A 25,120-nucleotide genomic window follows, 5' to 3' on the forward strand; every position below is an offset into this window, starting at 1 on the left:
GCTATTATCACCCTGATTTCAAAGCAAAAGAACTGAGCAAGTCACATTATCTTTCTGTCATGAAACTGCCGACAGAAAAGGTTTGAACACAAAGCCTTGTGTTCAAGCTTTGAACACAGGATGCTCTGCACTCTCACACGCTTGACTTACACAAGAACTAGGACATGTATTATTTCTGAAATTCCCAGTTATTTCTTCTGAGGCCTGTAAAGTTCTACCACACACGGCTTGCAATTCTGCACACCATTCAAGCAGAACATGCACCTACAGAAGACTGCAGAGCAAAGCAGAAAAAATTAGACAGGCCCTTACGCCAACCACCAGCAAATAGCTACAAAACTTTAACCAACTGGATGACCCCCAGCCTCTCACTCTAACAGGCACTAAGCACACAAGCTCTCACCTTTCTCCTCTTTAACAACCTCTGCTCAGTAGGTACCAAATACTCTTAAATTCAGAGCAGCTGCTTCTAATCCATAGTTGAAGTATGTTACTTCTAGTTCACACCTGTGCCTTATAACTATTTCCCCCCCCCCCCAGCTCTTTGCTCTAATAAATCACAGCTTCTCACTAACCTGACTTCTTCCAAACGACAGGAACGTCAGTGATTTCATTTCTGTATTAGCTCAGTTTGGTCACTGAGTTCCTCAGCCAAAACCAGCATCACAGACAACTTGCTAGAGCTGTGCAAAGCCAGGCAAGCTGCCAGTGAGATTCTGAAGGGAGGAGGGGTCTGGGGCAAGCTGCCTGATGGTGGGCTGGGGAGGGACAGCTGATGGTTGCTGGGTGGATGATATACCTGCAGCTCTTGGGGCTGTGTAAGGCTGATGGGGTATTGATGGTCATTATTTCCCAAGAAGGTAGGAAAGGTAATTCAAAGTGCTAGCAGCAAGTCTGGGCGTAGCGTTGAAGTGGCTGCTGGGTGGTCCTAGGCTGAGGATGGGCTTTCATGGGTGCCTCTTAGGAAAAAGTAAAGGAGTATGGAGTTGGCATTGAGCTCTTTGGTACTTGATGCTTCAAATATTTTTTCCTAGTGGTAATAGAACTGATTAACAGTAGGATTTAAGATGACCAATTTGTGTTTCCCATATCAAGGAACATAGAGGCTCTATTATCAAGAGGTTTTTAGTAATGATTTGCCTGAGCTATACTAAACAAAGGTTTTAAATTTACTCCACTAGTTACGTGGCTCTCAACTCTTCATGTGGTTTATTAGAGACACTGGATAAAGCAGGACTATATCTACTGGGTTTTGTCATATATGACTGTTGGTGCAAGATCTCTTGTTTCTTCTGCTTTTATGTGTACAACCTGCCTGTTTTAACACATTTACTTCAAGACAGAGGTTCATGTCTCAAGTCTTCTGTGCATAGCCTGAAGCTCTGTGTAAAGTATAAGGGTCTTTTCATAAAAGAGAATGAGACCCAGCTGCAAAGTTTTGAATTTCAGCTCCTCTCCAAACTTGGAGTTTGGACTGGAGTTCACAGTTCCTAAACTCCACTTTCCTATTTGGATGCTGTAAATTAACCTCTGGTCTGTTCTCTGAGACAGCTCTTTTTTGTTCTTAGCAGCTCTGATATTAAATGCCAGTTTAAGACCTTTGGGCTTCAAAACAGTGACATTGCCTTTCACTTATGATGTCATAAAATGAAGGAACTTAAATACACTGCTAACAGGTGACATAACAGATTGGACTAGATCATCTCTAGAGGTCCCTTCCAACCCCTACCAGTCTGTGGTTCTGTGACATCTATTTCTGTTGGGAGGCAGCTCCAAAGAGCAAGATGTAAACTCTGTATGAGCTTCCTGTGGTTGAAAGAAATAGGCATTTTAGGGCAGAAGGGGGTGATTTTCAAATTTATTGTTCTTCAGTTTTACCTTCTTTTGACAAATATTAATTCCTGACTGACAGGCCTTGCAGATTTCAGGAAAAGAAAGTACTTAGTACTGTTCTCAGTGTTAGTACCTACTAACAATATACCACACCTCTGTATAATTAAGGTTGAGATTTGTTCTTTATTTTTAAATTTGGCTTTATGCTGCTAAGAAGAGAGCAACACAAGGAATCCACACTATCAGCTGAGAGCCTCCACAACTCATCCATCATTTTGTACTAGCCAACACAAAATGAGTTACTCAACATCCTGTTTGCAGCATGCAAGCAAGTACAAGTAAAAAACCTCCAATACCTTATTTACAAAAAAAGGGGAAACAGCACTAAAGCCTTAACAAATGTTTATTTGTATAAACAACATCCAAACCAAACATTGAATTGTCTTTTTCATTTTTTAGACACTGTACTCTTCAATAATCTCAGAACAGAATGCATTAAGTTTTAAGCAAATACTGGGCAAAACATGAGTTGCAAATACTAAGCAGTAATTTCCTTGCAAAGTTGTGCTTAAGCGCTTCACTCAAATAGTTCATGCTTTTAAATCAAGGCAAACAAAAAAACCTCCAAACCCAACTCACAACCCAAATGAAAAAGCCATGCACACCTAGGAACCAACTGGTTTCAAATGCATTACTGAATTCTACACATCAGATTACTCCTAAACAAGGTACTGATTCATCATACTCATTGGAAAATAATTTCAAACTATAAATATACTGGTGATGATTGCAAACTGTTAATAGATGATTTGACATGAAGTTTGTATATATACAAATATTTACACAAACATCTGAGTTTGTGAATAACTACAACAAATTTTTGGTTTGTGATCACAGAAAGATCTACATCAAGAAGATTCAATGTATTGAATATATTGTCCACTGTAAGCATTTGAATAAACCCCAGCAAATGGATCAACACATGATTGTAATCAGATTATTTTTGACCTTCTCCCAGTACATGGTGTCCAGTTGCATGAGCTGTAACCACATCTGCATTCATCAAAAAACAACATTCAGAATTGCTGAATGCTCGCTCTTATAGCTTCTGCTGATATTTTTGGTAAGCTTTTTTCCAGGGAGACTGGGCTTTTCAAGTCTTACTTTTGATCTCTGTATGGTCTTTAAAACGGGGAACAATGAAGTCTTTGATGTGGATTCTTGCATAAACAGAAGCAATGAACTACAGAGCACCTAACTGCAACCAGAGAAATGTAAGCCAGGGTTGAAGCAGTGCAAAATATCCTTTCTAAAGCAGGGGGCAAACAGAAAGGAGGAATGCAAAGGGGAGGCCGGAGAGCAAAAACCACCCAAAGTGTGGGATCCAGACACGAACGTGCACTGGAAAAAAACATTTTCTCCTTCGCCTTTACTCCTCTTTTACCCGTATAATTAAACACATGGACGAACAGAAATCTCGGTTACTGCAATGCTTCGCTCTGTTCCCAGCTCTGCTAATAAAGAAGGCACCAGGGGGCCTCAGTCCACTAGCAAGAAAACCAGGGCACATTAACTCTGTACTTGCTGAATTAATACACGTCAAAGTCTTCATCTAGCAAGAGTAAAAACAATGTCTGCAAGGCAAAAGAGGAAGGAGCAATAGAAAAGGAGGATTAAAGCTCATCTATGCAGAAATTTGCAGTAAAATGACTAGAAAATGTGACAAACGGTTTTACTGTTTGCATGGCAAGTCTCTGAAAGCATGGTTTCATGGTGGAAGTACAATTACAAGCAGCCTGAAAGAAAAAAACAAACAAACAAGCAAAAAACCAACCCCCAAAACCTTCTCTGATGTCCAATGTATTTTCCATTTGAGGCAGCTGCAGCTGGATGCGTCTTGGAGCTCCAGGCAGCACACCAATCCAAGATGCAGAGAACAAAAGATTGTGTTCTTGTGCAATTCTGGGAAGCCTCTCAAGCCATTAAAATGGACAAGCACCTAAGGAAACTGTACTTGAAGCCTCTCCCTTTGGAATTAGTCATTTACCTAGCCACCTGAAACACTGAATCAGAAACTACTATAATTTAAGTGATATTGGGCAATTTTGCATTAAGAAAATGAGACCTCTGTCTCCATATATAACACTATGGCTAATTTGAGGATGATAAACTTCGTAGTTAGGTGGCTATTTAACTAGTAACACTAAGACAGTACTTAAAGTTTAAAACATTATGTTATGCAACCTGATGATCTACTTTGACGTCAAGAAATAAATTCTGTGACTTGCCCGAAGGCATATTGCACTCAGCTGTATTTTGCTGCTGAATGTTTTGATATCTTGTGGCTGGACTGACTGTCTTTTAAACATCGCATGAGCTCATGAGGCCCATGGCAGCTCGGAGTGGAACAAATGCAGAATCTGAAATACAGACAGATACAGAAAATAAGAAATCTCATCTCCGATACAGCCTTCTGTGATACATGACTAGTTCCACGCTCTTCAAACCCATTATTATATTTGATTGCCAAAATAATAGAATCATTATTTTGTTTGCATTCTGCCTCGTTCATAATTGAAGTGACAGAATCTTTAATTTAAATGTGTTTCACAAGGCTCCCTTTCCTGTGACAGCATCAATCCTGGATTTACTTCAGCATGCTATAAATCAGTTAGGTACAGGTCCTTCTTGCCCTACTGATCTTTTGAGAAAATGCTTAGCCTCCACCCGCCCCGTTTGCAGCATGCATAACTTTGCAGAAAAGTGTGAGGGCTGTGCTCCTGAAGGTCACAGTTTAGGACTACAGCCTGACAGGTAACAGAGCTGCTGACCCGATTCCTATGTTAATAATCTTGCTTTTAACCACTCAAAGTTTGGAAATTTTTCACATCCCACTAGTGAGTTTGAAGCTGTTGATATCACTTGATGCCAAATATTTATAAACAGACAGTAATTTGGCACAGAACATCCCTTGACACTGAACAGCACCGGAAGTCATCATTGCTCAGTGAGTCACAAAAAAGGAATGAGGAGCAGACCCAGAAGGGGTCTTACTCATCATAGATGTGGCATTGAAACCCTCACGTCCGCTTCTGCACACTCAGCCACTGCAAGGTCCAAATTTCCACTGGTGCATAACCAGCTGTATCGCTTGACCCTGCCCAATGCCTAGGCCTCAGGAGAACTTTAGATGAGACATTTGCCTGTCTCACACCACCCTTCCCAGTGAGCTCCCTCGACGCACTCCTGCCCTTCTGTATCCAAAAGCTGCATTTTGACAGCAAGAAGCCTCCCGTGTTCCCTCCAGTCCTTCTAAAGTTGCAGTTTGGTGGATTAATTCCCCTCACACATAGAGAATGAATACAGTTCTTGTATTTTCCAGGACTTCTGTCAGTCCCCGAGCTTTCGGTGGAGAGGGATAGTGGTGCAACCCCTCCATGTTATCTCAAAGAACCGAAAACAGGAGCAACGAATGGACAAATACCCATTTTGTGTGGTGGAATAGAAGGCAAGACAGAAATGCAGAGCACCATGAAGATTAACATGCTTTCAGAATGACCAGGAGAAAAAAATGACACCAACCCTTCCTGTGTGTGTGTCCCCTTGCCCCAATGGTAAGCTTAACGCAAGAAACCAAAGTCTCTGTAGACGGGTCTTCTTAAGAACTGCATTCACTATTGCCCACCCCAAGCATTAAAGTCAATGCCCTGGTCAGGTACCAAGATGATTACATCCATCTACTTGGGACTCATAAGACTACGTCTAGGGTACATCAGGGCAAGAAAGGTATTCACAAACTGGAAAAGGTCCATTGAAGACCACTATGATGGTTAGAGCGCTGAAGTACATAAGGCATATGAGGAAAGGGTGAAGCAACTGCTGTTTTCTGCCACCTGGAGAAAGGACCTAGAGCCAAACCCTTCATATAGTTGCACAGGGAAAGTACAAGAAGCAATGGTCACTAGTTGCATCAAAGGAAATTCCCATTGGACTTCCAACACCAAAGTGGTTCGGTACTAAGATGTCCAGAGAGGCTGTAGCATCTTCATCCTTGGGGATTTCAGAAGCTGACTGGACAAGGTCCTGAGCAATATATTCTTACATGGAAGTTGTCCCAGCTTTGAGCTGGACTTGACGCACTCCAGAGGTTCCTTCCAATCTAAATTTTCGTATGTATTTTCTAAGAAGGCATATAGTTAACACAAATTTGGGAAAAAATAGTATCGTGTGTGCTGGTCTTTTTATTTGTCTTTTGGAGTCGAGGTTATTGGGGGTCATGTATAAGAGCTGAGGCTTTAGGAGAAAACATTCTTGATAAAAATCTGTGAACGCTCTTATTGTGTGTTCCTTAACTGTTGTACATTTGTTGCTCATTAGAACAATGTCTTAAGGAGTTTTTTTATATAAGAACATGCTCTTCTTCCCTTTGTGATTCTTCATTCAAGTAAAAATCAAGCTGAAAATGAAAAAAAACCAAACCCCTAAAATTGTGTAATTGCAGGAACATAAATTTGTCACAGCACTGGAGAACAAAAATGAAGCTAGATGTTCTGGCTCCACTAGTAATAAAATACTGTATCAGAACAAATGTATAATTTACAGAAATTTTCAGACCCTAATGTAATTTCTCACAGGCAGCCAATCTAGCAAATTAATAAATGATCAGACAAATATGAGTACTGCTAACTTGTACTTGAAAAGTTTGGGTTCCAGGGAACACCCAGTGAAGACTGAGCTTTCACAGGGAGCACATAAATCTGTTGCAGCACCTCCCCTGAGAGAAACAATTTCCTCCTCTCTGTCTTAATCAATGGCTAACATTAAAAACGTCTTTACTGGCGAAGTCCAGACTCTCAAGTTCATAAAATTAATCAGTAAAATCTACCAGACAGAGGTGTGTAAGTCACAGACAGCTAGGGTAAAGCACATGAAGACCACAGCCGTCTGTCATTGCTGAAAGTTGCTCTTGCTATGACAGGCATGGACACGTCTATCTGGAGAAGATAAACCATGCCAAATTTTTCTATATGTCATTGATACAGAGGCCATATCAGACTTCATACTCTGCCTCATTAGTTGGGTGTAGCACAGTATAGGATCTAGCAGACATGCCAGCATTTAGGCTGAAACAACTGTAAAGTACAAGCCATTGGTTCTGCAGGTTAAGGTCAGCTAAAATTGTCAGCGTACCATGTCAGCATGACAGTTGAGTTACAAGGCATATGAGCACAGAAACTGAAACGGCGCATCAGTCTTTTGCTGTTCTGAAAAATCAGTGTCATGGTTGCACTGACACTTGGGAGCCAAGAGCCTAGAAGGATATTCTGCCTGGAAGAGAATGAAATTAGCTGTGTGGTTTGCTGTTTCTCCATATGTGTATGTTTAAAAGGACAACAGGCCACAAAGATAAATAATTAATTACAGTGCAATCACTTAAAAATACATGAGCTACATCTGCTCAAAGGCTAATAACTAAGACGACAGACTGTAATACAATGCAAGGGAAAAAAATCTTATGCTTACAAATGGGTCACCAGGGACCTTTGGATTGAAGCTGACAGATAGGTTTAGCAGCTTGTTAGCAGACTAGTCCTTTGTTGCTGTTTGTTATTAAACAGACCCCTGTGACACACTTTGTGTACAGTTAATGTGCACAGCAAGTCATAGCTAGAGGATCTGGTCCTGGAAGAGGTAGTGCAGGTGAGGATTAGAAATAATTTTGGGATTGGATTATTATTATTTTTTGGATAATACCAACTTGAGAGATGAGCTGTGCCATGAAATGCCAGCAGTGGCTCACCAGGGTACCTGGGGCTGTCTCAGGAATGAGGGCAGTCGTGCTTGGCACCATGCCTGCCTTCCCTCTGGTAGGCAGCTGGATGGACCGCACTATTGCTCCCTTCCGGCTTATCTGCTTAGGTTTCTTATCTGCATAAAGCAGGGAAGAGAGGTGGGAAGAACAAAATGTTGTGCTCTTGGGGTTTGTCCTCAAACAGAATTGGATCTGGGATCCCACAGGTTATCCCACAGTGCCTGAAAAAAAAGAGTGCTGTGGTCAGTAGGATATTCTGGTTCTAGCGGGAAAGGAAAAGACTGGAAAGGTTTCCAAAATCCACTATAACTCAGCAACTCTGCATCTTAGTCTCCCTCACCCTATCCCCAGCAGCGTACTGCTGAATTAACTGGAGACCACAAAAGCACAGTACAACCACCATCACGCTAATTGTTCCCCCACCTCCCAAACTGCACACACATCTGCATCCACTACCACAAAATCTTCCTCTTCAGTTCCCTTCCACATTTCCCCTTTCTTTCCCAATGCTGCTGTGCAAGTTCCTGGGTCAGATCCACAGCTGCCACTTGGCATGCCCCACCAGCATCTGTACAGCAGGCCATTTTCCCCATGTTGAAGGCCCTGTGCTACGCGGCTCCTCTGTGTGCTTCCTGTGTGTTTAGACACCCCATTGGGTAGGGAACACTGCCTGCCCAGAGCAACACCACCACAAACTGCATGAACTCTGGTGAATACTCAACACAAAGAAGCCAGAGACTGAACTACACCATCCTGGTTCCTTGTGGGAATGGCAGTCTGTCCCCATTCATCAACTCTAGAATCCTTCTGGAAAAAAGAGCAGTAAGTTACTGCAGCGTCACCTGCTTTGCCACAAAGCAGCAGAGAACCTGCTCATTGCATTCCAATTCCACTGAGCCTTCTGTTAGTCAAGCAAAGCTACAGAGTCATCAATATGTACAGTTTTAGGACAAAACATCCTGACCTTTCACCTATTTTATTGACATGCTGTCCTAAACTTATAAATAAAATAAAGGACAGATTTCAAGTGGAGTAGAATTTAAACAAAGGAGGTGATTCAATCACTTAATGAACAAATTGCTGCCAGATCCCCAGCTGGGGACTCAGGTTCTGGAGGTATTATTTAGTTCTTACACACAGGCCAAGCAGGGGGCTTCTCACAACTGTATTCTCTATAGCCATATGTGTTTCATATCCTGCTTTTTTTTTTTTTTTCAGCAAGATCTCCAAGCAATACACTATGAAATACTACACAAAAAACAGTGTGCATTTAACCATAGGTTAAACTGATGCATTGTGACACTGCCATTGATGGGCCATTATCCTCTAGCAATCATCTGTCATTCTTAATTATATGCCTGCAAGTTAAAAATCTAATATGTTGTGACAAAACTGTGTGACTGGAGAACTGCAGAGTAAGCAGTTTGCCAGCTTGGAACAACACTGGACAGAACGCTGGGTTTCAAAAAGCCACGCTGGATTTTCACTATGAGAAGAGAGTTCTTTACAGGTTAAAAAGTGAGTAAAGTTGGGGTTTTCAAACACCCTTCAGACAGAAAAGTGGCTGAACCATCCCATTAAGTCATCAGGAAGCCAGTACTACTATCAGTAATTTCACTTTTTTCCAACTTATTACATCATTGATAAACATCACTAATGGTCTTACCACTAAATATTTTTGTGTGTGCTAGAAGATCTGAATGGAAGCATTTAAGAAAACATTCAGATTGGATATTAGGAAAAAAATTCTTCACCAAAAGGGTTATCAATCATTGGAACACATTAAGTCACCACCCCTGGAAGTAATTAAAAGACATGCAGATGTGGCACTTAGGGACGCGTTTAGTTGGCAGCGCTAGGTTAACGGTTGGACTTGATGACCTTAAAGGTCTTTTCCAACTGAAACGATTCTATCCTATCCTATTTAAATTACCTCTGGAATAAATCTAAGAGGTATTTTGTCTTTTGTTTAACCACTGAAACATTTGTTCTCCTTTCCTGAAAAACCTGTGAATATACTATTTTTTTGTAGCAAAAAAGGTGAACTGTAGTTACACTGAATCTTTTCTTCAACCAGAGACTGACATGATTACCAGCCCTAGCCTATTGTAATAATAAAAGATTACTGTTAAAATAAAACATTCCATTTTCCGTTCCCAATCTCCTCCTCTAACTCCACACACCACCCTTCAGACCCCAGTAGCTCTCCTTGCTGCCCCACTCTCCACCTTTCCAGTGGCTCACTTGACAGGCACACTGTTCTCCAGCTGTTGAGCTACACAGTACTACAGAGCCTTTTGCCATCCTCTCTGAGGCACTGACATGCTGTAGCCGTAAAAGTTGAGTTTAAATCTCAGCATCACCACCTTCAACAAGCCACCCTTCACTTCGCTTGCATCTTGCCCTGCAGCCACACAGAGAGCCTGTGTGCTGTGGCACCAGGCAGCAAAGAACTTTGTCACCTCAGCACCACGTCATCTTCAAGCAGAGGGATAAATTCTGTCCCCCATTTAATCTAGTCCTCATCCTGTATTTCCACTAGCATAGAAGTCTGAAGTGTGGTATAACTGAATTATGCTTACTTGACAAAGATAAACAAGAGTTAACAACCAGTAAAAAGTCTGTGTCAAAACAGAAGAAGCTGTATCTTCTTTAAGTGCTCTCGCATCTTTGTTTTGAATAAAAGTATCCTACTGGTTTCAAAATACAAAACCCCCAACAGCAGTTTTTCCCCTCTAGTGTTGCATCTTAGAAGAGAAGTATCATCACTAGACATGAGAGTTAGTGAAAATCCAGAACTCAACAGGAAAAGAGATTTGAAATACCACATATCACTTCCTTCTACAGGCATGGCTTTTTTTTTTTTTATAGAAAATAAAAACCAAAAGATTTTATTGACTGTACTGTAGATACCTGTACAGAGTGTAAACTTTAATATTTCACCAGATACATGAATAATTCTGGAGAAAGAGTTATCAAGCACCTTCAACATATTTTTTTCTATTTACAGTAAGAGATACCTGATTAAGTGTATGAATAAAATGAATAAAAAGTTATTAAAAAAATCTTTAAAATGTTTATATGGTTTGTTATTTTATGATAAATATACAGTTAAAGAGGAAGATGTCACGCAGTTAAGACTCAGAATTGGCTCTGTTAAAACTGTTACTGTAGTGTCTGAAGAGGGAGTGAGGAAATGGAGATGTTAGCTTACTGCTCTGATCATGACATTGTGAAATGTGTTCTGGCAGAAGGTTCACAAGCCCAGTTTTGTTCTGCTGCTGCAGGTTGGCTTGTGAGTAAAGCTTCCTTCCCAACACACAGTGTGGAAGCCAAACTTCACTCCCAGATTTGTACTGCTAATTTGACATAAGAACATGCATTTTGATTTTTCTTCCCCATTCCAAACTCACTGTTTTCATTTTCAAGCACACCTTTTTGCTGTTACTAAACATAGGCACACAAATGGGGCATCACCATTTTTTTTCTTTTAAGCACCAAGACAAAGGTGACCCTTCTGGAAATCAGATTTTTAACTGCCATGGTTTCTCACGGTCTCAGAAAAGGCAGGGCATGGTTTGCTAAAGAAGAAAGATGTCTAGGATAGGATTCAAAGACCACTTTCAGGCTTACAGAATCAAACACAGAAATATTATTTTGAAAGCTCTCAGGAAACAAATGTGACTGTGTGTCTCTAAAACCGAACACCTCCAAATGAATCAACATCCATTCTTTGATGAACTATCAGCAATTCAGATCTATATCTAAAGTTTGTTTGGTGGACTTCAGGAAACTACTCAGGAATCCACCTCAAACAGAAGAAAAATAAATCTCTTAAAATCCAACAAAAACTTCAAATACATCCACTAAGCAGTGCTGATTATCTATAAAGAATCACATGCTGTGGGAAAGGATCACATGAGCCAGGGTGAGAACTAGCCTCACAGCACATAGATAAAGTGTTTCCGTAACACAAGAGTCAAAAGTTGAGATTCAAGTTTTGGAAGTGGAAGGACTGGTAGTGGGAAGGAATGCAGTTAGGCATTAAATCTGTGACATTACCGGGTGTTCCCACCCACATCTATTCATCCTAGGGACCCCCTGGTTGCTTCTCAGCTAGAGATATGGCCCAGCCACATATATGATGGGCTAAGCATGCCACTATGTAAATAAAACTTCTGCATGCTCCAAGGTACAACTCAGTCTCAGGATCTGAGCCACGCCATCCTCTTTGTTCAGTATTTGTTACTTTCATTTTGCCAAGAGACACCTCCTCCTAGTGCAGCACAGGTGCAATTAAGGCCTCCACATTTACTTTTAAAAGCAAGGAGATAATATTACAAGGAACAAGATGCAGTTGGACCTAACTTGGGCAGCTCTGTCTTGCCTAATTGCTACAGTCATTGCCTCTGTGTGTGTCTGCATGTGCGTATTGTGGCTTGCTGTCAAGTAGCTTGGAGCACTTATCTTTAGGGCCTGATTTTGTTGATAGGAGTGAATTGTTTACAGCATGTTTCCAAAAGGCGTCCCCTGCTCTAAAGCTTATTCTAATGCTCAGTTTCTTTCTATACAATCCACTCCAACGGTGTTGTCAGGGCAGCGGCAAGAACGGCCTCCTGGGGTAGCCAAGCAGAGGTGAGTACAACCGCCATTGTTCACTGTACAGTAGTTATGTCCTGGAAAAGAACAGAGATGTAACATAAGAAAAACAAAAGCAAAACCACAATAAAATCCAAAACATGTACATACAAAAGAAGTACAGGTTTCATGACTACACTTGAGAAACAAGCCATAATGAGATTGAGTGTGAAACAAAACTATACTTTGGGGAGATGAGAGTCATCATATCCCTTGTGTCAGCTTCTGATATTCACCTCAAAGAAAGATGAATATACTGGGACAGAGCTGGAAAGGCAACATGAAAAAACTGGACTGTTCCTGAAATGCCCATCATAAATTGGCCAAGTAGTCACAAACATTAGAATGAAGAGACAGTGCGTGAGGAAATACAGAAAGTGCAACATGTGGGGACAAAGTTGAAAATGCTACAGAACATCATCCCTGGATACCACTCATTACAAAAACATGGAGAAATGTCCCATGAAAACAAAAAAATTGGGTGGATGGGGAGGAGCACATTAATGTTGAATGGTAAAATGAAAGAGAAGACAGTGCCGGAAACAGTGGATCTGAGGGGAAAGGCATCTGTCCCAGAAAAACACCTGAAAGAGACATATGATGAGAAAGAAATGATACCAAGGTTCTGAATATTATAAGCACAAGCATTTACTCAGAGCACACATTGTTTTATTTTACACTGCCTACCAAAATGGAACTGTGAATTAATGAGTAATAACAACATTACTGATTTTGTAACTATGACATATATATGCATTTTTAAGCTGTGAACAAAGCTTTCAATTAAAGTAAATTATGTTTTTTACTATATAGATTGAATAATTTGAAGAGAAAACTATCTTAGGGGTTTTTTAGGCCTAAAGGAAAACCAGCACAACTCCTATAATTCCAGCCACGTTGTAATAATAAAAAAGTGAACTCTTCTCCTCACTGTAATTTGCTAAGAACAACATAACTGAACAGTGATATTGCTTCCCAAAGAACAAATTGTTATTTCAAGGGTATCAACTTCCTCTCTTCTAAGCTTCACAAGGGGCTTTTCAATAATGTATCTGAAAAAATTAACATTCAATGGAGCAGAAAGACCAGCCCAGCCACTCTACCACCTGCTGTTTTCTGAACATTCCCTTTTTAAAAACACTGGAACTCATTAAGGACATCTGGAAGGCCATGATATTTCTGTAGTTTAAACTTAAGCAAATAAGGCCCTAGCCATGAATATAGCATTCTATTTAGATGATGACAACATAGCAGCTTTTTCTGTGTCAGATCCTCACTTGATCATACACTTGTCCTTACATAAGGATAGAACAGGCCCTTTCTTCCTTCTATATTCTGGTTTCATATAGCAACCACAACTGCTTTTATGAAAAAAAAAAAAAAAAAAAAATAAAATTAGGTGGCTTTTAATTTGTTAGTAAACAGAAACCTAAGCTCTAACCAGTTCTTCACTAACTACCTAGACCAGTTGGCAGCCTGTCAATGGGAGCTGCTACTAAGTTGCTTTATACACCAAGGTGTTGCACAGCTGTAAAAACTTGAGAATCATCTGGATTACCTCCTGGGCACTGAGCAAAAGCTGTAGTGATTCCATAGAGACGGGAGCGCTTGTGAGGCTGGAAGTTATCCTTTTCTATTGAAATTGTGCGATCCACTGCTACAACGGCATCCCTGCCATATGCAGAAGAGAATATACAGAAGTGAGATGAAGGTGGAGGTACAGGGGAAACCAAACCAAACCAAACAAATGGAAAGGGAAGAAATCTGAAGTTGCTTCTTTTTTACAATTAAGATGCAATGGCCGAAGCAAAATCGTCTAAGACCTCATCTTTCCTGGACAACTCAAAATATGTCACAACCTTCATTCTAGGCAGCTAAGAAATTTAGCAGGGAGCCACCTTACTAATTTTGAAGGTACTTCCAACACAGGACAATGTGCCTCTACAGGAACGCATCTGTTAGCAGTTTTGACACATTCTCCATATTCTGTCCCTCTGACGTTTTCTGTGGTATAGCTGATATTGCATCTATTATGCATAATGATTATGGACAATGTTGTATTTCAGGTGGAGTCTGATATCTGGAAGGAATATAGCTAGTCATGAGTATACTTTTCTTCCTAAAAATAAAAGGGCAGTCAACTGACAGACCTGTAACACACTGTTTCTCATTTAGAGAATGTTTCATATTCTAGAATAGCATTTCCCAGCTATTAGGTTCTAGCTTGGAAATCCTTACACACATTAATAGCTCTTCCTGCTGCAATTGATAGAGTCATTTGTGTAAGAGTTTGCAGATAGAGCCCACACAACCATTTATGTCAAGGAAAACCAAATCTTTAAAATGCATGGACTGGATTTTTTTCTGGAAAATACAGTAAACTAAAGTCTTGATCATATGTCAATGTTTTAGATCATTTGCAATAAAGAAAGTGTCATCAAGACAGTAAAAATGTTTTTTTCTTATTTCTGGTTGAACATTCAGATAATATAGGGCATGGAAAGCCATGAGTGACTAATTTCTGCCCTCACAATGCAGCAAGTACAGCCATAAGGGAAACATGTTAGCTCCCACTCCTTTCCCAAAAAATGTTCAGTGTTAAAAGCATTTTCTTAGAGGACAAATGCTGAAAATGAAAACTCAGTTAACTGGCAACATCAATAGGTCAAGTCTACAGACCCACTCCACCCTGCATCAGCTATTGCCAGGAAAGCAAAAAAACCCAGGAATGTGTGAGAGGTCAGACATGAGAAATGCAATATATACTTCAGCTTCTACCAGGGACAAGAACAGATTAAAGCACTCCATAATTTCTTTAGCAGATAACATACCTTCTCCAGTCTGTGTAGTATAAATTCTTCCCATAGCTTGTAACACTAAAAGGATACTGAATTCCTTCAACAACCTTGCGTCGACCAAGCTGATTAGGGTTCATGCATTCCAGCTTCTTGGTACCTGGATGTAGTGAAACAATTAAGCCTTTGAACCAGAGCAAGAGAGCTCTCATGAGGGATGAAGGACAAGTGTTACTATGCAAGCATGAACAGAGTAAAACGTCCTGGAAATCTTTTGGTATGCTGCTCAGCCAAAGCCCTCCTCATGCCACATCTCTGCGTGCGCTGAAGATTGGATGGAACAGTACTTTGGTGCTAATGCTAATCAGCACACCACCTAACTTACAGGAACACAGATGTCTAGTGCAGCCATGGCCATTGCTCACATGCTGAGATTCCTGCTACAGATACCAGCATCCTCAGGCTGGTGTGGAAGCTGACAGAAGGTCTCCTCCATTCCAGAGGGCTACTTCAACCACTAACCAGTTCCACCTCCTCTGGAAGGCATTTTTGCAAAGTTAGTTTGCTCAGCATGTTCCCAAAATGCTTGCTGGGTTGGGCCATGAAGGCAAGACTGCAGGAAGAAGATCTAACTTGTAGATGCAAATAGGGTGTAAAAAGGTATAGCTGTAAAGCTACTACACACATTGGAAACACTGCTAATGAATGTAAACACCTGTAGGTTTCTCTTACGTAGTGGGTTTCAAAATTAGGGAAAAAAGAAAAGAGACAAAAGCAAGAACAAGAGAGGAAGAGAGAAAAAGAGAAGAAAGATAGCACAAGGAGATATATTTGAAGGTTGGAGAAAGTGTCTTACAGTGAAAAAGAGAGCTTGATCTTTTTAGTTTATCAAAAACTTGAAAGGTGACTTGAAGTGTAAAAGCACCTCCACAGGAGATCATCTCTGGCAGAGTCTACAGTGAGAAAGACAGCAAGATGGAAAAAAACCCAAAACGTTCAAATAAGGATTAAAAGCACACCTTTTTTTTTACTGGTAAGACACTGGCACAAAACTAACAACAGGATGGTGGCAGAACCTTCATCCTTTGATCTTTAAATCTAGTGCAAATTTCTTTTTCAAGACTTGCTTCAGTCAAATATAAGCCAGACATTCTGTGCCAAGATGACATTCTGTAGGGCTGGATTAGGTGAATTGGTGTTTTTTCCTGGTCTTAAACTTGTAATTTCTTCTACAAAGGCCTAAGTACTACCTAAAGAGATAGCTACATACAAGATACACAGATATAAACCTGTTGCATTCCTAGAAAGTTTTGTGATCAGAATTGAAATTTTTCAGCTTGCACACAGTCTCATGTGAATGCCACTGTGGTAGTAACAACAAATAAATTAAGAGATTATTAGAGCCAAAAAGAAAGGCATGAAGTCTAAGACGCAGCCCAAAGAGCTATGAACACTAATTAGCTGTGCATAATTTCAGGATTAGACATACTTATTCTACTACTATTCTGAAGAAAGATTTTAGCACCTCTTTACCTGCATCTACCCAGCACAGCATTGAGGAATAAGGATCAAATGTCAGACCATTTGGTAACCCAAGATCATCTTTAACAAGAATTCTTCTGTTTGTGCCATCCATGTATGAGGTTTCAATTTTAGGAGCTTCTCTGTTCCAGTCAGTCCAGTACAAGTTTCTTAAGAGGAAGAAAAACGTAAGAATTAAGACAGTGACTGATCTCAAAAGATTGTTGTAATTAAGGAAAATGCTAAGGACACAAAAGTAACATGCACACCCCCTAAATCATTTAAATAAATAAATAAAGACCACATTGCACTTTGATATAGAAGTAACAAAAGTATAGTAAAGATGTAGCAAATGTACTTCCATTAAACAAAACAGAAAAGGCAAGAACACACATGAGAATAAATGCTTTCTCTACGTTGTTCAGTTTACGTGCAAGATGCCAGGCAAAAAGACCTCCTTTTCAACAGTTCTGAGGACCACTCAAAGTGTATGTCTACAGTTACCACCACCACCCATCACATCAGCTCAGGCTAAGCAGCAGGAGCATTTGGCATACATTTGTGGGATTCATTCAAAACTACATTTTTTCTTTTCAGTGCAGCAAGCAAGCAACATACAATGGAATCAGAGTAGTTTATGGTCAGGGGAGAACCCCAGAGAGGGCCACTAATTCACTGATGCTTTATTAATAATGGCCATTTGTTAGTGGTGTTTTTTTCCTTGGATGCACTCTCTATGGCTGAGAATTTACATGGCCCTTCAACGCAAGCATCTTTGTTGTTTACTCCTTCACACACAAAAAATCTGTTAGGAGACAGAAGTCCATGCTGCTTGACCTGAAGAACCCAGAGCCCTACTCTGTCAGTGGGGTTCTGCATGGAACAGAGGTCTCTCCTTAGTCTGATTACACTTGTCCCTCTCCTCTCACATTATGAAGTGCATTCATTTTGCTGTATTATGCTGTCACTTCATGTGCATCCACAGATGTTTTCACCCCACTATTATGTGACTATTATGTAATGGTTTATTTTATGTTAAAGGAATGAGAGAAGTCAATACCATTACTTTTTTCAATTAATTTTGTATCACTCAAATTTTCAAGGACCACATGCATTCCTTTCTGGAGTATTTTGACTGAAATGTCTTTTCTCAGCAGTGGCCACGCTACAGAAAGTTGCGCCAGGACAACAGCAGCAAGTTCAGACATTAATGAACAGACATGCAATGGACTCTGCAGTAGTTTTAATGTTCCTTGTATTTCTTCCAATATTCAGAGAGAGAAAATGTCAACAGATCAAAGACTACATAGAAGTATGTATATAGTTCCATTTTTGCAGGCTGGAACCATAACCTGAAAATATTTACACTTTCCTACTGACATTCTGCTTGGCTATTTCTGTGACTGCAGCTTACAGGCTCAATTTTTAAAGTACAGATTTATCTACATCTTCAAATAGAAGCCTAATAGGACCTTCTCAGGCAACTGAATGACAGAAGTGAAAATGATGACAGAAGAGACACCTGGGAGTTTTCAAAGAAGGAACACTGTACAGGAAGAAGGGCTGTCATGATGGAAATGAAAATATAAGATTGTTTAATCTAGTATTTTAGACCAGTAATCCTGGAAAAAAAAAATTAGGTCAGGGCAACACTTGTCATCCTGCAAACAATGTACAGAAAGCACAGTACAAATAAGTATTTGACAAACCTCTCAACAACACATCACAGTATTACCTAGCAGGCATTTGAGAGGTTTTATTTCCAGTGTACCACTAAGACACAGGACACAAGTAGATTGTTCCGTTTTTGTTTGTTAGTTGTTTTAGCAAAATATAGTTCTATTACTGTCTATAGACAGTCTTAAAAACATGGACTCAGAGTATATGCTCATGTTAAATAAATAAATAAAATCAATCAAGCTTTGCACATATCTCTTGACAACATATCCATACCCTCTCATAGGATCTGCAACAATTGCTCTGGGGTTCACCAGGCCAGTGTCAAAAAGGATGCGACGCTGGCGCCCATCCAGCCTAGCCACTTCTATTCGATCCAGTTGAGAGTCAGTCCAGAAGATGTTGCGACCTAGGTGATCTACAGCTATCCCTTCAGGGCTTCCCAAGTCTGCAGAACAGAGAAAAACATGCCTAGGCGTTATATTTATTCCCAATACACAAGGTCAGCCTCATAAGCATAACTCTTAACTGAGATAAGTTTTCTTCAGTTTTCTGGCTGTGGTTCAACAAAAGCTACTTCGTGTCAGTTGGAAGAGGAATACACATTTTGCCTTATGAAGTTTAAATACACAGAACTTTAATAAATACATACAATGACAACTTCTATGAGGAACCAACTCATCATGTGTGTAAGCTTTCCTTGGGGAGCAGACACAGAAAAAGAGTTGATAGCAGAGAAAGCAGCAGTAGAGGTTATCAGAATCTTATTCTGCCCTCCTGTCCTGGTTTCAGCTGAGACAGGGTTAATTTTCTTCAGAGTAGCTAGCATGGGACTATACTTGGGATTTGCACTGAAAACAGTGCTGATAACACAAGGATGTTTTTGTTGTTGTTGAGCAGTGCTTACACAGAGCCAGGGTCTTTGCTGCTTCAGTGAGCAGGCTGGGAGTGCACAAGAAGCTGGGAGGGGACACAGCCATGACAGCTGACCCCAACTGACCAAAGGGACATTCCATACCATACGATGATACGCTCAGCATACAGGCGTTGGGAGAAGAGAAAGGGGAGGACGCTTGTTCAGAGTGATGGAGTTTGTCTTCCCATGTAACCGTTACGTGTGATGGAGCCCTGCTTTCCTGGAGATGGCTGAACACCTGCCTGCCCATGGGCAGTGGGGAATGAATTCCGCATCTTGCTTTGCTTGTGCATGCGGCTTTTGCTTTACCTATTAAACTGTCTTTATCTCAACCCACGAGTTTTCTCACTTTCATTCTTCCAATCCTCTCCCTCATTCCACTGTGAGGGGAGTGAGTGAGCGACTGCATGGGCCTGAGCTGCCGGCTGGGGTTATAGCACAACACCGCCTTAGCGGGCCAGGATCTAGAATGGATTTTATAATTCTTAATATTTCCCCTTCTTTGGTACTGGCATACATGGCACCCCTCTGAAAACTGGATTTATGCTAAGTTTAGCCAATGCAATACTTAAAGATAATCAAGCTCCAAAGCACTAGAGATAATGGTATTAGCTAAGTGAATTTAGATCCAGTTCTTTGTTTTTGCAGAGCAATCCTTTTTGGAACATGTTTTGGTACTGTATGTGCACAGTTTTTCTTGGACAGTTAGTTGTTCCAAAAGCAACAGGAAATAGCAGATAATGACCTTACTGCTTTAGCATTAGTAATTTCTAACTTAGAGGAAGGATGCAGAATAAATATATAGCACTCCAAGATTTAATTCAGCCACTGTGAAAAACTGCTCTATACTTTTCAAGATTCATACATACATTCAAAAAGAGCAGGCAGGCTGTGTGGGGTGTGATGAAGCCAAAGATGGGTACAAATCAACTTTAGTCCAATTTCAATTCCAAAAGAAATAGGAAGAATTGTACATGGTCACTTCCAAAAAGAGATGAAGTGACTCTTCATACCATCCAGCTGCTGAAAAAAAAGTACCATTCAAATGAAGATCCACACATCATGTGAATGTCCAAGAATGATGGAATGTGGCCCATTAAGCCTTCTATTAATTCCCAAGTTTATTTACTGACAGCCATTAAACAAACAATATGTGACATGAACAACCTTTCTGGAGAAAAGGCGTTTGGTCCAGAACACTGGATAGAGCTGTCTACAATTTGCTACTGTGACTCTGCTATGAATAACAGTTGTACAATCACCTAAACAGCCTCTGCTCTCTCACACAGGTGGATTACACTTACCGCACTTAACCCGGACACATGGCATTTTGGGTGTAGGTTCATTTCTGAAGAGGCAGAAAAGAACTAATAAGATGTATCTCACTGCTTCTGACTCACAGCTCATACACAGGGAGGCCCCAAGAAAGTAAATGTGAATCAGTTTTCTCTCCTCCCAAAGGCACTTGGGCACACTTTGTTACACTAACTTCACATCACTACTTGCATTTCTCCAAGTGCCTCTGTGGAGCTAAGTCTGTCATCTGCAAGAAATCACCTCACATATACTTCAGATCCTCAAGTGTTCCCACTTGTTTTCTTGCTAATGGCAGAGGCTGCTGAGACTGGCCTTATTTTGAGGTGATGGTGGCAACAACTCCCAGACAGTCTCTGGGATCAGAAGATCACTGACTAAATGGTGGTAGACGAGCCCCCAGCCTCTTTTAGGAAAGAGAAGAAGGTAGCAGGCAAAAGATCTGCTGCCACTGATTCCCAGGAGCCCCTGTTCCCTGACCAGTTTCCTTGCTTCAGCTATATGCCAGGAGATTTAAAGAAGTCTAAAATAAATGTCTTTCCTGTCTCATTGACCGTGAGCCAGAAAAAACTATCCCCCTATGCAGGCTTCGTGTATCACCAGTCTTCCCAGAAGCACAAATGTGTTCCTGCTATATTGTCATCAGGCCTGATACAGTTACAGGCTCTGTCCCTAGGGACAGGCTTGTGCAGACATGTACGGCTGACATGACTTAGGCAGCTACAATGAAGATGAAGGCTCTCCTTCCTGACCTGCCTCCACAGCTGCAGAGCTCAGAAAGCCTCCACAGGCTATACAGCTGTGGGGACAGATGAAAACTGGATGAGGCTCCACAATAAAACATGTTTCTGCGAAGCAACCCAACCTGAATCACAAGAGCTTTAACAAACAAAAAAAAGTGCATTCCACAAAAATACATGTGAAGTGAAGAAAGCAGCTGCATCTCAAAGGAAAAAGGCAAAAATCAAAACAAAACAAAGAATTCTCAGGAGTCTTCTGAGAGGGAGGCATTTTCCTATTCCCTGAAATTTTAAAGTTTCAGTTTTAGCCAGCACAGAAGATATCCATTCAAATACTGAATATTCAACCTTATTTTGTTCTGACTCTTATTGAAGAGCCTGTTAACGTACAGAAAGTAAAGTGTAACATCGCTCAGCATCTCTTCAGGAATGGCATTCACTTCCTATGCAAACAGGACAACAGAAATCATGCAATGTGTTTATACATACAATGTTTTTTGTCGCAGTCAAAACCCATGCGGTTTCCATGTGGCATTGAAGCATCTTAAATTACCTAAAATAATCAAATTCTGTTGAAAACCTTCACAAATATTTCTAAAATATTTAAAACGCTGCAAGATCTTTAATGCATGCACACATGCTCTCATCATACAGACTAATTCATATCCATACAAAGTTTTTAGCAATAATAATTCCCCCTCACTTTTTGAGGTGCAGAATCTGACAAAATTCTTTAATAGTTAAAAATGAAAATCCTTTCCCCATAGAATATGTAGTTGGTATAGGCACATGCTTGTACCACACGTTAGGAGTCCCTTTTAGATTAAATATGCTGGGATGAAAAAGAAGTCTTACAAATATCTCAGCCATCAAGTTGTATAGAAATATCAAGTTCAATAGTTGCTGTAGTGATTAGGGATGCCTTAAACTCTCCCTTTTCCCTTCCCAGGACAACAGCAGAATCCAAGCAGCTCCCATCTCTCTGCTGCCCTTAAAAGTCTGAATAGAGTCGCAGCAAACTGGCTATTCAGAAGCACAAACTCCAGGCAGAGATACTTAATACATCCAAAGAAAATGAAAGCAAATTTATAGTAGAGTTTTAAAACTGGTTGATCTTTTTGCTACAACAGTTTCCTAAGTTTTTGTGACAACAGCTGCAAAGGATCCAAAGCAAGACCTCCTCCAGTATCTTGACTTCACCGGTGTTCTAGGATCCTGAGGACACTAGTATTCAAAAAGTGCCTCTAGCTACTGTTTTTGTTGGTTTTTAATGCCCCCACATTCACTTTGTTCTGCAAACCTGTCCTTCCCCTTAACCCTTTCCATTTAAAAAAATGTTTTCCTATTTAAGATGCATGGGCTTACACTTACCCTTCTAATGGAAATGAACATGGACTGCAGTAAGCAGCAGCAGCTTGGGGGAAAGAGTATAAGAACAGGACATAAACTGTGAAAACACTAACCCCACAATACCCTCTAGTCTGATTCTCAAATCCTTGAGCAACTCCAAGGGCAAGAACCAAACATGGTGATTTACTCACTTTTATTTTACAGCTTTAGTGGGAGGCATGGAAAGTCACAGCTGAAACAGTTTCTAACTATCTCTCAGCCATTTGGTCCCCAAGCCCAGGAACAGAGAGCAGGGGTTCTCCTCTTCATCCTCCCTGCTCACCAGTCCCTCCTCAGCAGAGGTGACAGCTGAGAGGCAGAGAACAGGGGAGAAAAGGACTACATAAAACCAAATGTCAGCTAGCCAGCAGATTACCTACAAAAATCAAGAGTGACACACAGAGATGATATTTCATGTGAACACATGAATGCAACTCCTTAGTCAGCTTGAGCTGTGATTGTATTCGATACCCATTCAACAGCAAACTGACAAACCATCATCCCCTTTTCAGACCACAAATACATTACACAACAATGAGTCTGTCCCAGCACGTGACCTAGGTTGCAACGTTAACCTTTCTTCTTCACATATTTACATCTTGTAGCCGTCGCATCACTGTAAGTATGAATAACATGCAGTAGCCTGAGCTTAGACTACTTATGTGTTCCATTCCTCATGGCCAAAGACATGGGATCTTTTCAGGAAGGATGCTGGACCACCCTTTCTGATCAGTATGGTTGACAAGACATGACTGTAAAAGAGGTGGAATACACAAAGGCTGCTAGGCTGGGCACAACGTAGCACAAGCAATCCTCAACACAGAAAAGTGAGGTCTTGAGTGTGCTTTAAAAATCTGGCATGTCATGACCTGGGGATTTGCCCTGAGAGTATTAGCTGTGCTGTCCCACTATAGTGGCAGCCTTAAGGCTGCTACCATAGGTAGAGAGCAGTAAAGACCTCAAAGCCTGCTTCACGATTCCTCTCCAGAAGTGTCAAAGCATCCAAAGGATGGTTGTTGGGGGTTTTTTGGGTTGTTTGTGGTTGGGGTTTTTTTCAATTTGGTTTTGGGGTTTCCTCCCCCCTTTTGTTAAACACAGCAAGACTATCACAATCAGAGGCCTGGACTGTAATGGCGTACAGAAACCCTCTAAACATTTGTGTGAGGAGCTGAGACACTGTCCAAAGCCCACACTGTGAGGCTCTGAACCCTGCAGCCATTAGTGCCTTGAGATATGCTTTAATACCACCACAGCAGCTTGATTCATCTTTTAAATCCCTCAGCCTTCATTTAAAATGTCCCCAGTGATGTTCACAAGACACTCAATGGTTAGACAGATACAGTATCCTGCAACTGCGAGTAAGGACAGAAATACCTCACTGACATGCTGCTTATTTAGAGAACCGATTTCTTGCCTACCTCAGCAGTGGAAAGGCAGTGAAGAACTAGTGCATAGGGAACAGATATTTTTTCATTTTATGTTATCCAGACTTTTTGGTTATTGTTTATCCAAATAACACCAACTTGCAATGCTACAGCTCAGGCAACACCTGGGAAGTATATATTATAATAATATAATAATAATATACTAATGCTATTCCTACAGAGTAGCAAGAGGAAGAATTTTGTGCTGTTACCTGTTTTGATGATGGTTGTTGGCTCCCCACCATGCAGGCTAGCTCTGCTGATTGAAGGGCCACTGATGTCTGTCCAGTAAACCATCTTGTCTGTGCAGTCATAAGCAACTCCAATAACAACTTTATCCTGTTGGTCAACGAGCAAATTAAATCAGCTTATGCTGAACAACAATTATTTGCCAGCAGCACTAGCTTATGGATCTAAGTCTCAAGCCTGGAAAAAAAAAATCTTGAGGAAAGGTGGGAGATGGGGAGGATAGGCGGAGAAAACGATTGGGTGGCAGTCATTGTAGAACAGCTTAGAAAAATACTTTGAATTAGAAGTACCTTCTAACTAGCAGACAACATTTACAATTACTATATTCCAACGAAGCATTGTAGATATTAGCACTGAGCAGTCAGTCTCACTTCTACAACTTCACCTGCATATCCATTTAAAGAAAGTTCACGTTGTTATTTTACTGTACTATTCCTCATCTGCTTTTTTCTCTTGTTCTTTCTCTTCAAGGAGAATAGTGACTTCTATCAAATCTGACTTGCATTCTGTATATTCATCAACCCATGCACAATGTCTGCATTTCAGCAGTGCTACCTACATAGCATCATTTGATTCAAATAGTTCTATCAAAGTAAGATTTTAAAATAAAAAAGCTTAAACAAATACTCCATAAATCATTCTGCTGGGAAGAATATGCTCAGGAACAAGGAACATATATATGCAATTTTCCAGGCAGGAGAAGTTAGGACTAGAATTGGAGTTTAGAGTTGAAACTCTTTCCTCCACGCAAATGAAAGAGACTTTCAGGGTAAAACAATAGTTTCATGTGGACAGCCAGATCTATCACCTTT

At 40.6% G+C, this 25,120-nt stretch overlaps 1 protein-coding gene across 1 annotated transcript in view; it reads right to left on the reverse strand.

Annotated features, from left to right (window-relative positions):
* Window positions 1-2,220: 2,220 nt before the first annotated feature.
* Window positions 2,221-25,120, reverse strand: part of NID1 (nidogen 1) — a 58,479-nt gene continuing 35,579 nt past the window's right edge. The window contains exons 15-20 of the mRNA XM_075748744.1: window positions 24,272-24,398; window positions 18,553-18,724; window positions 16,612-16,769; window positions 15,115-15,238; window positions 13,842-13,954; window positions 2,221-12,321 (exon numbers count right to left, since the gene is read on the reverse strand). Of these exons, the coding sequence (XP_075604859.1) occupies window positions 12,200-12,321; window positions 13,842-13,954; window positions 15,115-15,238; window positions 16,612-16,769; window positions 18,553-18,724; window positions 24,272-24,398 (816 nt within the window). The 3' untranslated portion in view covers window positions 2,221-12,199. The remainder of the gene's footprint in view (window positions 12,322-13,841; window positions 13,955-15,114; window positions 15,239-16,611; window positions 16,770-18,552; window positions 18,725-24,271; window positions 24,399-25,120) is intronic.

The sequence above is a fragment of the Balearica regulorum genome, chromosome 3 (genome assembly GCF_011004875.1).
Source record: "Balearica regulorum gibbericeps isolate bBalReg1 chromosome 3, bBalReg1.pri, whole genome shotgun sequence".
Taxonomy (NCBI): domain Eukaryota; kingdom Metazoa; phylum Chordata; class Aves; order Gruiformes; family Gruidae; genus Balearica; species Balearica regulorum.